Below are 14,887 nucleotides of genomic sequence, written 5' to 3'. Positions count from 1 at the left end.
TGTATATACATTTATATATGTATATACATATATATATATGTATATACATATATATATATGTATATATATATATATATATATATATATATATATATATATATATATATATATATATATATATATATATATTATATATATATGTGTGTGTGTGTGTGTGTGGGTGTGTGTGTGTGTGTGTATGTGTGTGTGTGTGTGTGTACACACACACACACACGCGCGCACACTCACACACAAACTCACACAATATATGTACCCCATCCATCCCGATTTTGTATCCCGAAAACTTTCAGAAAAATGGGCATTTTCAATGAGATTTTCCACAAGCACCTTTCAAGTGAGGCAGATTTCAAATATATCGTAATTTAAATTAACACACACAAATTTTTTTCTTAAAAAATGGTGGATACGCACGCATACATGACGTTATACGTGACGTAATTTTCTCAGTATTTCCGGGTTCGTTTTGTATATATAAAATATAGGTAATATATACGGTGGGCCATGAAGTATTTTTAACATTAAATTCGGATATAATCGTAATTTACTTCGTCTCAATGGATTTACTCTCTTTTACTTGTTTCAGTCATTTGACTGCGGCCATGCTGGAGCACCGCCTTTAATCGAGCAACTCGACCCCGGGACTTATTCTTTTGTAAGCCCAGTACTTATTCTATCGGTCTCTTCTTCCGAACTGCTAAGTAACGGGGACATAAACACACCAGCATCGGTTGTCAAGCAATGCTAGGGGGACAAACACAGACACACAAACACACATACATATATATATATATATATATATATATATATATATATATATATATATATATACATATATACGACAGGCTTCTTTCAGTTTCCGTCTACCAAATCCACTCACAAGGCATTAGTCGGCCCGGAGCTATAGCAGAAGACACTTGCCCAAAATGCCACGCAGTGGGACTGAACCCGGAACCATGTGGTTGGTTAGCAAGCTACTTACCACACAGCCACTCCTGTAAAAATTTTCATTAAAAATGCCTTTTTCTGAAAGTTATGAGAAAAAAGATTCATGAGGAGGACACACCTATCTTAGGTTTGCGTGTGTGTGTGTGTGTGTGAGTGCATGTATGTACGTGCATGTCTCCCACTCTCTCTCCCACCCACCCCACACACGCACATGTACATACAAAAAGATGCATACATATGTATTGATGTATGTACTTATACATGACAACACAACCCTTTAATCTCTCTCTCTTTCACACACACTTACGTCCATTTCATGTACACGTACATACATGTTTCACTTCATCGGTTTCACTTTAAAACAAAAGTAAAAAAAAAAAACGGCGGTGCATCAGCATGGCCGTGGCTCTGAGCTGAAACTAGAGAGAGAGAGAGAAAACCTTTTTTTACGAAAGTTAACGAACCCGCGACGATTCTCTTCAGAACCATAAACAAATACACGTGCGTTTTTTGACAAGTATGGTACTCGTATCAAAATTTAGCGCATATTTTTATACCCCAGGACCAGTGAATTGACCAAATGTGTCAAGTTCAAATCATTAATGTCTCAGGCTTTATGTACTCAATAAAAATTACAGTGAAGTAATATTTATTTTTCACCCTACCAATGGTCGATGTAGTGTGTTTATTGGTCTTATACAAATATACTTGCATGCCCGTATACATACATGCGTAGGTGTGTGCGTACATACATACATACATACATACATACATACATACATACATACATACATACATACATACATACATACATACATACGTACATACATATATACATACGTACATAAATATATACATACATACATATATACATGCATGCAAGCGTAGTGGAAATCAACCGAGCAAAACCACTCCCGCATTAAGTCCATGCAAACGTTCCAAGTGTCCGAGAAGAGTCCGAGTGGAGGGAGAGAGGGACGGAGAGGGAGACGGAGAGGGAGAGAGAGAGGGACGGAGAGGGAGAGAGAGACGGAGAGGGAGAGAGAGGGACGGAGAGGGGGAGAGAGAGAGAGACGGAGAGGGAGAGGGAGAGAGAGAAACAGCAACAGAGGGTGGGAGAATCACAGAAAGCGAAAGCAAGAGAGACTACGACCAGAAACTGTGTACTTTTCTCGGGATTTTTTAGGAGGGGACCAGTCGATTGGACCCTAGTACACAACTTGTACTTAATTTAACGGCACCGAAAGGCAAAGTCGACCTCGGCGGAATTTGAACTTAGAGAGAGCGTAAAGAGAAGAGAAATACTTGCTAACGTTTTTATCAGTTTCAAAACCAGGAAGTATTTTGTGAAGTACGGTTGTATACGGCGAGGCCAGAGAAAGATAAATAAAGCGAAGTGGAAGAAGTTTATTAAGTCGTAACTGTTAGTTGAAAAGTTTCTAAAATGCCCAGTTTAGTCGAAAACGATCCAAATATAGACAGCCTATTATCTACAGTTATTGAAGAAAATCATGAAAATACGACATCTGAATTTCTCCAACTAACTAAGGAAAAGACACATGCTGCTAAACGACCTACTCGTATGATCTTACTTTCTATTTGTCTCGTTGCTCTTGTGGTAACAATGATTGTTATTGCCGTTTCAATGAAGGTAATTAATTCCTCTTAATTTCATATACGTATAGTTTTTATCTGTCAAACTATTTAACTATATATATATACCAATTAAGGACTGAACACGAAAAGTGGACAGTCAACATGCTAGATATAGACGTCAAATCGCCATTCTCCACAAAAGATTATGTTCTCAAATCAAACTGTGCTGAGTTTGATTTGAGAACATAATCTTTTGTGGAGAATGACGATTTGACGTCTATATGTAGCATGTTGACTGTCCACTTTTCGTGTTCAGTCCTTAATTGGTATATATAAATATTTTAATCTTCGGATTCTTTTTTAATATGCTAGACCAGTGGTTTTAATTGATAAATATCAATTTCTACCCTTAATTAATTTTATATATATATATATATATATATATATATATATATATTTGCACCTGGATTTGCATAGCAAGTTATTTGATCTGAGATCGTGTACTGAAACGAAAACAATTGGAGCGTGGAAGGTGTTTGTAAGCCATTTAAGAAACACACAAAAGCTGTTCGATTCACTTCAACATTTAAGTTTAATTTGTCAAAATATTTTCGTCGCTTTAAGACCGCGACCTGTTCACTGACAAAAATCCGTGCTGCATCTGAGAAAGTAATAGTTAGTTCGTTATATATATGTACGTATGTACATACGTACGTATATATAACGAACTAAAAGCGACGAAAATATTTTGACAAATTAAACTTAAATGTTGAAGTGAATCGAACGGCTTTTGTGTGTTTCTTAAATGGCTTACAAACACCTTCCACGCTGCAATTGTATATATATATATATGCACACAGACCTTACTAACAGCTTACTTACAACATATGTTACATGCACACATACACATGAATAAGTGTGAGAGTGACGAAGAAATGAGGAAGTTAATGGTGTGATGTGGATGTGCTAGAAACAACAGTTAAATCTTCCTTAAATCACGCATCTTTCCGTCTGAAAATAGTTACATGTTTTTCTTTTTCTTCTTTTTTTTTTCTTTTACCGAAAAGGCTTCTCCCATGATTTTTTAAGTGCGTTGTGCCAAACAAAATTGGCCAAAATCGGTCCGGAAAGGGAAGCGGGGCTGCTGGGGGTGGCGTGTGTGGGGTGGATGGCGAAACAATATTAAAAATTGCCCCAATTTTTCATGATGTTCCCCATCATTTCGAAGAAGGTGATAAAAAAAAAAAAGATTTGAAAAAAATCCCCGCGAAAATGGAGAATATCTAAATGATACCAAAATTAACGAACTTTAAAGTTTTTTTTACACACAATTACTGTGAACGGTGTATATGTATGTATGTATGTATGGGATCTTTTCTTTTTGAAAGCCAGATTTAGGAAAATCTGGCTTTCAAAAAGAAAAGATCCGTTCAGTCCCACTGCGTGGCATGTTGGGCAAGTGTCTTCTGCTATAGCCCCGGGCCGACCAATACCATGTGAGTGGATTTGGTAGACGGAAACTGAAAGAAGCCTGTCGTATATATGTATGTATAGATATATATATATATGTGTGTATGTGTTTGTGTGTCTGTGTTTGTCCCCATAGCATTGCTTGACAACCGATGCTGGTGTGTTTACGTCCCCGTAACTTAGCGGTTCGGCAAAAGAAACCGATAGAATAAGTACTGGGCTTACAAAGAGTAAAAGAGTAAGTGAATAATGGCCTGAGATTCAGCATGAAAACTTACATCCAACACATCAACACACCAAATTTGAAAATTTTCCCTTAAATTTAAAATTTCAAAAAGTGAGGGCAAACAGGAAAGATTCTCATTTTCTCTCACCACCACTTCCTCATATCTGAACGTCTCCACTCACACACTTTTGAAACGTCCCCTTCTATCCTCTCTGTGCTACTTATACTCCACACCAACACCACCACCACCTCTGTTCCCAACAAATAAGCCCCAATACATCTCCAGCACCATCTGTTTTCGAATCTTTTCGGTTTGAACGGCAGTTTTTTCTAGCGGTGTCATATAAAATTGTCACCCATAATTATGACCCTAGTATCGATCTATTGCATTCCAATCTGTTTTAGGGTTAGGGTTAGGGGGAAGGGTATCTTTTTTTCTTCAGAAAATTAAATATACCCAATCTGTTTCTTAAATGAGGGACATATTCATACGGCACAGAATGTTTTTTTTACCTCAATAGACGGTATTTGATTAGTTGAAATTGCCGAAATGCAAGAAATTAAGGACCAAGTATCTTACAAACTATAGAATTTTCTCAATAAAGCCAAGAGAAAAAGATGTTTTATAAACACATTCTACCAGTATACGAAGTTTAAAATTTTTTCAGTTACCTAGAAATTATGTTAAAAACTGCCGTTCAAACCGAAAAGATCCCTGTTTTCTCTCTATCTCTTCTCTACCTCTTTCTCCCCTTTCAAGTATTCCCTCTATAATAAGACAACTATCTCTGCCCGTCTATTATACACTAACCCCGTGCTTCCCAACGTCCGGCCCACGAAGCCTTCGAATCCGGCCCGTTAGTCCGGTCGTCAACTTATTCCTTAATATTAACGCCGAAGTTTACTGCTGTAATTTTTCTTCGATGAATAAATAAACAGTTTGTGAAGCAGCTCGCAACTCAGCGCTCTGTGTACGTTTTGCGTGTGTATAGCCTGTCACCATAGAAATTAATTTTATGTTTTGTTTGTCCATATCACTAGAGGCAACTCGCTCGCAGAAGTTCCACCGCATCTCCTAGTGGGGGCGGCATGACATGTTTTCTTTTTTACCGTCTCCGCCCCCAAGTGAGGTGCTCCCTGCGAGACACGCCTTCCTCTCTCCACCCCAAACAAGGGCCATGAGCACTGGCACTGTGTAAGCAACACTTCATAAATACACACACTGCGTTAACCTGAAAGCATAGAAACTGACTCCCACGCTCACTCGTACAAACAAAATATGAAAATTATTTCTATCTGAAAAATTCGTGACGTCCGGCCTCTCTTTTCTTTTCGGATCTTTTCGGTTTGAACGGCAGTTTTTTCTAGCGGTGTCATATGAAATTGTCACCCATAATTATGACCCTAGTATCGATCTATTGCATTTCAATCTGTTTTAGGGTTAGGGTTAGGGGTGGGGGAAGGGTATCTTTTTTTCTTCACAAATGTAAATAAACACAATCTGTTTCTTAAATGAGGGATATATTCATACGGCAAAGAATGTTTTTTTTACCTCAATAGACGTGAGTGATTGGTTGAAATTGCAGAAACTGAAGAAAAAACAACAACAAATATCTTACAAACTATAGAATTTTCTCTATAAAGCCAAGAGAAAAAGATGTTTTATAAACACATTCTACCAGTATACGAAGTTTAAAATTTTTTAGTTACCTAGAAATTATGTTAAAAACTGCCGTTCAAACCGAAAAGATCCATAGCATACTTTTCTGTTAGTAAATATGCTTTTTCTAACACACACATACACACATTCTCAGTTTTATATATAAAGATTATGTAGATAGGGTTAAAATTCAAGTTGTGTCCTCTTGAAGCACATCTGCTTATACCAGTGTTCCAAATCCATATGTAGATGTTATATTTGTGTAAGATTTGCATAAGAGTTCAAAATTCTGGGAAATACTTTTTGCAGAGTAATTATAGTAATTATATATCAGAACAGGAAACTGAAAAATTTTTGGTATCATTTATCCACCATTACACATGTTTCATTTGTTAATAGGGGTTACAAAATTGTAAATATAGAAGAAACATGTAAGGCATTTCCTATCAGAAATTTTGCAAACAGAAAATTTAATATTTCGAGATTAATACAACACTGTATCAAGGTGCGTGTTAAAATTGTAACAAGATTGTGGCACACAGTAAAGGGGACTATTATATGATGAAAGTTACACAAACAACACCTGTCACCAGCAGATCTTAATTTTCATTTTCTCACCTTTTCTTTCTACTTTAGTGGAATTATCACCCAAATCGTCCACAATGTAAGTTATTTTCATAATTTCACTTTCAATATTCTCAATAAAATTATCTAACACTGTAACCTATTGTAGAGTTAATCAAATCACTAAACATGTCCTCGATACATTACAATCTTAAAATAGGCAACAATTTTTTTAATTTTGAAAATAAGAGACATTCTAAGGCGCAGGAGTGGCTGTGGTAAGTAGCTTGTTTACCAACCACATGGTTCCGGGTTCAGTCCCACTGCGTGGCACCTTGGGCAAGTGTCTTCTACTATAGCCTCGGGCCGACCAAAGCCTTGTGAGTGGATTTGGTAGATGGAAACTGAAAGAAGCCCGTCGTATATATGTATATATATATATATGTGAGTGTGTCTGTGTTTGTCCCCGTAGCATTGCTTGACAACAGATGCTGGTGTGTTTATGTCCCCGTCACTTAGCGGTTTGACAAAAGAGACCGATAGAATAAGTACTGGGCTTACAAAGAATAAGTCCTGATTTGCTCGATTAAAGGTGGTGCTCCAGCATGGCCGCAGTCAAATGACTGAAAAAAGTAAAGAGTACTAAAGAAATAAATGGCAAAAATACCCACATCATTAAATATATGAATGAAATGTCTACAAGGATTAACTGGACCATGGCTTTAGATGACACTTTGATAGGATGAAGCCTCCTGTACATGTTTGCTAGAATTGTACTATCAGTCTCAGCAAGGCATCGCTGCTGTACAACTGACCATATCAAAGCTCATGAAACTACAATGTGATGGGTGTAATATATAGATATTTATAAAGTCTTGGCTCTCTTTCATTAATGATAAATAATTATTCTCTATGCACATCATTTTCGTTATGATAATAATGATTGCATTACAGTTAATATGTTGTATAGTTATTTATTAGATGATAATCTGAAGTATTCAATATAGGAAATACATTCTTCTGTCTTAGTCTTCTGTCAGATATTAAACCTGTATTCAAATATATGTTTCTCACTGTCTGTTTTTTTTCTCAGCTTACTATGCCATGTTCCACCTGAAAACAAGTCATTACACACCGTCGGGTAAACAAATTTATACAGATTTTTCTCATAATTTGAATTATCCCCTTAAATAACTACAGTTACAGATTTAAACAATGGTTATAGCATTAATTAAAATACTTTCATTATAGACGTAGGAGTGACTGTGTGGTAAGTAGCTTTACTTTTGTTATGTTTATGAATTTGCTTTGCAAGATTCTTGATGTGAAATCATGTGTTGAAACACATATTGATGTATTTATTCAAATTCTTACTTTCTATTTTCTGTATAAGTTATTTAATTGTTTATATGACATGAGTTATATATATACATATATATATATATATATATATATATATATATACCTATATAACATATAATATAAATATAATATATATAATATATATATATATATATAGATAGATAGATAGATAGATAGATATATTTACATACATATATATATATATATATATATATATATATATATATATATATATAGAGAATAGATATAGATAGATAGATAGATAGATAGATATATTTACATACATATATATATATATATCTATATATATATTATATATATATTAATAAATATATATGTATATATATATATATATATATATATAATATATATGTATATATATATATATATATATATATATATATATATATATAATATATATACTATACATATATACATATACAATATACATATACATATATATATATTATATACATATATATATATAGATATATATTATATTACAATACATATATATATATACATATACTATATATATATACATATGTATATTATATATGTGTATATATATATAATGTATTTATATATGTATATATATATACATTATATAAAAGGGCTTAGTAAAATTATTTACTTTGCCACATACTGAACTCATTAGAAATAGCAGCTAAAAAAACTTTTTTAAAACTATTTCTAATACTTAAAGAAAATCTCTCTCATATAGTGCTTGCTCAATTCAACTCACGAAAGTATGGGGGTAAAGACATTAAAAAATCAGATGCAAAGGTTATTTGAGAACGTACGTTTCAAGATTAGTCAAACACGACATTTCTATCATCAGCTCAGAATTCCTTGGTTTGGATTTGAAAACACTGAAAGTGGGAGCATACCTTTTCGTCATCCCATCGCTTCCGAAGATCTGCTCGAAACTAACAGTGCCAGCATACCCAAAAATGCAAGCGAAGAATTTCTGCTCTCCCCTTTCCACCAGCGTGGGTTAAAATCAGCAAACGCTAAGCTTTTTCGGTAAATCCGAAAACATAAATATAAAAGAGAGAGATGAATTATAATTTCAACAATTGAGGGTAAAATTAATTAATTAATTATTATCAATTTCACCAAGTGTTCAGTATGTAAAGGGACCATTTAAGGCTAATTCAAATTATTACATTGAATTCGCCTTAAATGGTCCCTTTACATACTGAACACTTGGTGAAATTGATTAATAATTAATTAATTAATTTTACCCTCAATTGTTGAAATTATAATTCATCTCTCTCTATTTAATATTTAATGTTTCGGATTTACCGAAAAAGCTTAGCGTTTGCTGATTTTAACCCACGCTGGTGGAAAGGGGAGAGCAGAATTCTTCGCTTGCATTTTTGGGATGCTGGCACTGTTAGTTTCGAGCAGATCTTCGGAAGCGATGGGATGACGAAAAGGTATGCTCCCACTTTCAGTGTTTTCAAATCCAAACCAAGAATTCTGAGCTGATGATAGAAATGTCGTGTTTGACTAATCTTGAAACGTACGTTCTCAATACCCTTTGCATCTGATTTTTTAATGTCTTTACCCCCATACTTTCGTGAGTTGAATTGAGCAAGCACTATATGAGAGAGATTTTCTTTAAGTATTAGAAATAGTTTTAAAAAAGTTTTTTTAGCTGCTATTTCTAATGAGTTCAGTATGTGGCAAAGTAATTTATTTTACTAAGCCCTTTTATATAATGTAATAATTTGAATTCGCCTTAAATGGTCCCTTTACATACTGAACACTTGGTGAAATTGATTGATAATTAATTAATTAATTTTACCCTCAATTGTTGAAATTATAATTCATCTCTCTCTATTTAATATTTAATGTTTCGGATTTACCGAAAAAGCTTAGCGTTTGCTGATTTTAACCCACGCTGGTGGAAAGGGGAGAGCAGAAATTCTTCGCTTGCATTTTTTGGGTATGCTGGCACTGTTAGTTTCGAGCAGATCTTCGGAAGCGATAGGATGCCGAAAAGGTATGCTCCCACTTTCAGTGTTTTCAAATCCAAACCAAGGAATTCTGAGCTGATGATAGAAATGTCGTGTTTGACTAATCTTGAAACGTACGTTCTCAATAACCTTTGCATCTGATTTTTTAATGTCTTTACCCCCATACTTTCGTGAGTTGAATTGAGCAAGCACTATATGAGAGAGATTTTCTTTAAGTATTAGAAATAGTTTTAAAAAAGTTTTTTTAGCTGCTATTTCTAATGAGTTCAGTATGTGGCAGTAATTTATTTTACTAAGCCCTTTTATATAATGTAATAATTTGAATTCGCCTTAAATGGTCCCTTTACATACTGAACACTTGGTGAAATTGATTAATAATTAATTAATTAATTTTACCCTCAATTGTTGAAATTATAATTCATCTCTCTCTATTTAATATTTAATGTTTCGGATTTACCGAAAAAGCTTAGCGTTTGCTGATTTTAACCCACGCTGGTGGAAAGGGGAGAGCAGAAATTCTTCGCTTGCATTTTTGGGTATGCTGGCACTGTTAGTTTCGAGCAGATCTTCGGAAGCGATGGGATGACGAAAAGGTATGCTCCCACTTTCAGTGTTTTCAAATCCAAACCAAGGAATTCTGAGCTGATGATAGAAATGTCGTGTTTGACTAATCTTGAAACGTACGTTCTCAAATAACCTTTGCATCTGATTTTTTAATGTCTTTACCCCCATACTTTCGTGAGTTGAATTGAGCAAGCACTATATGAGAGAGATTTTCTTTAAGTATTAGAAATAGTTTTAAAAAAGTTTTTTTAGCTGCTATTTCTAATGAGTTCAGTATGTGGCAAAGTAATTTATTTTACTAAGCCCTTTTATATAATGTAATAATTTGAATTCGCCTTAAATGGTCCCTTTACATACTGAACACTTGGTGAAATTGATTAATAATTAATTAATTAATTTTACCCTCAATTGTTGTATATATATATATATATGTATTTATATATATAATATATATATATATATATATATATATATATATATATATATATGTATTTATATATATATATATATATATATATATATATATATATATATATATATATATATATATGTATATATGTATATATATAATATATATATATATATATGTATATATATAACCCATGTCATATAAACAATTAAATAACTTATACAGAAAATAGAAAGTGTGAATTTGGATAAATACATCAATATGTGTTTCAACACATGATTTCACATCAAGAATCTTGCAAAGCAAATTCATAAACATAACAAAAGTAAAAAATATCATATAATATAAAAATTAGTACGTGAGTCAAACATAATTTTATATGCTAATTATCAGATAACGTTAAATAAAATTGCAAAAGACCCCAAAAAATTTCCATTGGCATAGAACAACCAAAAAGCAACTCAGACAATCAAGCTGACCTTTGTATTTTCACAAATAAAATCATCTACCAGTCATACATATGTGTGTATGTGTGTGTGTGTATATATATATATATATACACACACATGTACACACAGAAAACAGACACACATACATGCACATACACACACACACACATATATATATACAACGGTTGGACAAAATAATGGAAACACCTAGTATCATAATTTTGAAATATCTATAAAACCATCAAAAACTTATTTTCATGTTTTTTTTTTTATTTATTATTAGTGTTGCTTAATATGTTTTGATAAAATTGCTGTTTCTTTCCAGACATCATCAGAAAAAGGTAATTGAAATTCATTAAAATGACTGATCTATAATTAAGGATGAAATCATAAGATTTTATCAAGTAGACAGCATGTAATAAAACCCATATCGGTAACAATTGATTCAAGTATATAATTATGTAATTATAATTATAATAAAGGCACTAATGAATAGCACCACATGATAGAAATAGACACCCAATGATTCTAAAAACTACATTATGTACTCCATTAGCACTGGTTGAAAGCAAGAAAAATGAACAAAGAAGATTTTTTTTAAAAAGAGTTAACTATAGATCAATTTCTAGCTTAGACATATAAAATCCTTTTGCTGTCATCAGTACATGCTTCATTTTATGTAACCCTACACTGTCTTGTACCATTACCAATGTTTCTTTTTTTGTGAACTTTTGGTGGTTAATAAAGAAAACATTATGATTGTTATTCATTTTTCTTTTTCAGAGGAAGCTTCTTATTTACAGTGGGTGAAAGAAGAAGGCGACTTTAAATTGGTTGATGGAACTTACATTTTTATACCTCAAGATGGGATTTACGAAATATCGTGTACAGTGCAATTGCACATTCCGAAAAATTCTACTGCAGCAATTTATACCTTGGTGTTGGAGAGAAAATATAATGGAAAACATTCTGTGTTTATGAAGAAAAGACCCAGCATTTTAAATACACCGGAACATGCCATTGTACAATTATCGTTTAAATACAAACTTAAATTTAACGATGAAATCTTTTTGAAAATAAACAAAGCGAAATTTGTCAGGCCCAATATGCCCTCAAGTTACTTGTCTATCTCTAGCTTATACCTAAATAGTCTTTAATAAAACATTAGTGTTGTGTAACCCTTTCATTACCAGTCCGGCTGAACCGGTCGAGAATCTAAGCTTTTTATATGCAACACATTTTCTGTTGTAGTTTTTGCAACTTGCAATCGATTTTCACCAAACTCATGGTGAAGCTTAATGTTACCCTAAGAAACTTAATTTTCCATGCAATACCTTGCTATCAGAAAAAATTGATAAAATCATGCCATTTTGGGAAATCGCGTTCAAATTCAAGATGACATATTTTCGACAATATCTTTCACAAATTGGCAGGAATTTTTTTTTAAATTCACAGCGAGCATCATGTCTACTCCAAGGAGCTATATGGTCCTTTTTATTCCAATAGGATACTTTATTACTGGAAAAAAATCCGTTAATTAAGTAAATGGCTGATCAGCCTTTCGTTACTGTATTTATTTTGAGATGTTCTGTGTTTCTTTGAGTTACTTTAAATATAACAAAGAATTTAGTAAAATAACTTAGTTATCGTTCAGCTAGAGTTAGGAACTTAAATTGTGATTAAGGTTTGATGGAAGATTTTAATTCAAAACTTATGAAAACAAAACATTTGTACTACAGAGCCAGAGCCGGTTTCAGCCGGGCTGGTAATGAAATTTATCGATTTTTTTCAGAACTGGAGGAACTTTTCAAAATTTTCGCTGCGTTAGTTTTGAATTATGACATTGGGCTATGTGTGTGTCAAGTTTCATCAGAATTGGTTGAAAGCTGTGGTCAGGTTGAGGGTAGAACCTGACAGACACAGACAGACAAACTGCCATTTATATAGAGAGATGATGTAATTCTTTACTGACTAATAAAAATATTATTATTATTATTGTTATTATTATTATTATTATTATTATATTATTATTATTATTATTATTATTATTATATCTTTAATTATTATTATTTATATCTTTAATGTACTTTATAATCTTTGTTAATGCCTGCAGCCTCAATAAATTGAATTGTAAGATTCTAATAATTTACATTAAGGTTTTTATAATTGTATTCTTATCTTATATGTATTGAATTTTAATGCTCTGCCTGGCTCAGGAATTGAAACCATGATATTGTGATCATGAATGCAATACACAAGCCACTATTCATGCACCTTGTCTTTTGGAGTTATGCAATCACAGTTGAAAGTTTTTTTAATATTTATCTAAAGTTTAACATAAAAGTGATATATTTATACCCACAAATCAAATCATTGTAATTTTCTAAATTATGAATAAATATAGTCATTAACTATTCTTCTTCTTCTTCTTCTTCTTATTATTATTATTATTATTATTATTATTTTTTTTTTCTTCTTCTTTCAAATTTGCTTCCATTTCTTGCCGAGTGTCTTCCCGACTCCTAGGGCAAAGAAACTCATAGTATACATTGGTAGGCCATTAAACCAAACTCAATAGTTCGTTCATTTTAAATTAAAATACATGAGCAGCAACAGTTCTCACATCGACAATGCTCTTCTCAATACGTGTGATGTACCAGTTAAGACAATCTTTTGCACTTCTTGCAGGGATGGTAAGCCAGGGATCATTCTCATATAATTTTCGGTTCCCTTCTTGATCATTCCTAGTGCTCCTACGATCACTGGTATTGTAACCGCCTTGAGATGCCACATTTTCTCAATTTCAATGAGTAGGTCTTTATATTTTCTGAGCTTGTCAAACTCTTTCGCTGAGATATTATGATCACAGGGGATGCTCATGTCGATCAATAAGCAACTTTATTGTTTTGGTCTTTCACAACAATATCTGGTTTATTGGCCTTGATGGTTCGGTCTGTATGTACTGGAAAGTCCCACAGAATGGTTACATTTTCTCCTTCAGTTACAGCCTCAGGGTGGTGATTATACCACTTGTCGGCAGTTTTGATATTGTAATGCCGACTTATTAGCCAGTGTAGATATTGGCCAACTCTGTCATGTCTTAATTTATACTCCACTGGAGCTAAGACTTTACATCCAGAGATTAGGTGGTCCACTGTTTCAATCATGTCGTTGCAGAATCGGCATTTTGGGTCTGCTCCATTTTTCATCACATTGGCCTGGTAGTTCCGGGTTAATAGGCTTTGATCTTGAGCAGCCAGGATGAAACTTCGCTCTCTGCTTTTAGCCCTGAGCTCCGTAGCCACTGATGGGTTTGCTTCTGGTCAACATCAGCTTGTTTGCTGCGGGTCACATATTTGCCGTGCAGAGGTTTCTCCTCCCACCTATCAGCCAATTGCTCGTGCACTTTTTTCCTTGCCATTATTTTCACCTTCTTTGCAACAATAATTGCCGTACTTCCCTCGGGTTGTTCTGTTTGGGTATCCTGCACGAGATCAATAGCAAATTTTTTGCTTTCCTTTATGATAGAATGAAGCTTCTTTCGTCTCTCGTGATTTTCCACGAGCTTTAGCATCCAGTCATTCGATATTTCGAGATATTTGGCCAGTCCAATTGTGGTTGTTTTGTAAGCTAGTTCAAATTGGATCAGGCCTCGAC

The 14,887-nt window shown here is 33.4% G+C and overlaps 1 protein-coding gene across 2 annotated transcripts in view; it reads left to right on the top strand.

Moving 5' to 3' along the window:
* LOC115223891 overlaps nt 1-12,532 on the top strand; it is a 13,095-nt gene extending 563 nt beyond the window's left edge. Inside the window, exons 2-5 of one of the 2 annotated variants that reach the window (XM_036512794.1) lie at nt 2,510-2,596; nt 6,534-6,561; nt 7,555-7,602; nt 12,014-12,532. In XM_036512794.1, coding sequence (XP_036368687.1) covers nt 2,528-2,596; nt 6,534-6,561; nt 7,555-7,602; nt 12,014-12,387 — 519 coding nt within the window. In that variant the 5' untranslated portion in view covers nt 2,510-2,527 and the 3' untranslated portion in view covers nt 12,388-12,532. Of the gene's footprint in view, nt 1-2,052; nt 2,597-6,533; nt 6,562-7,554; nt 7,603-12,013 lie in introns of those variants that run through there. The other variant, XM_029794609.2, reaches the window with a different exon arrangement.
* Nucleotides 12,533-14,887: the final 2,355 nt, after the last annotated feature.

This window comes from Octopus sinensis, linkage group LG24 (genome assembly GCF_006345805.1).
Source record: "Octopus sinensis linkage group LG24, ASM634580v1, whole genome shotgun sequence".
In the NCBI taxonomy this organism is placed as follows: domain Eukaryota; kingdom Metazoa; phylum Mollusca; class Cephalopoda; order Octopoda; family Octopodidae; genus Octopus; species Octopus sinensis.
The sequence above is the reverse complement of the archived record's forward strand: the minus strand, read 5'-3'. Positions and strand labels throughout refer to the sequence as shown.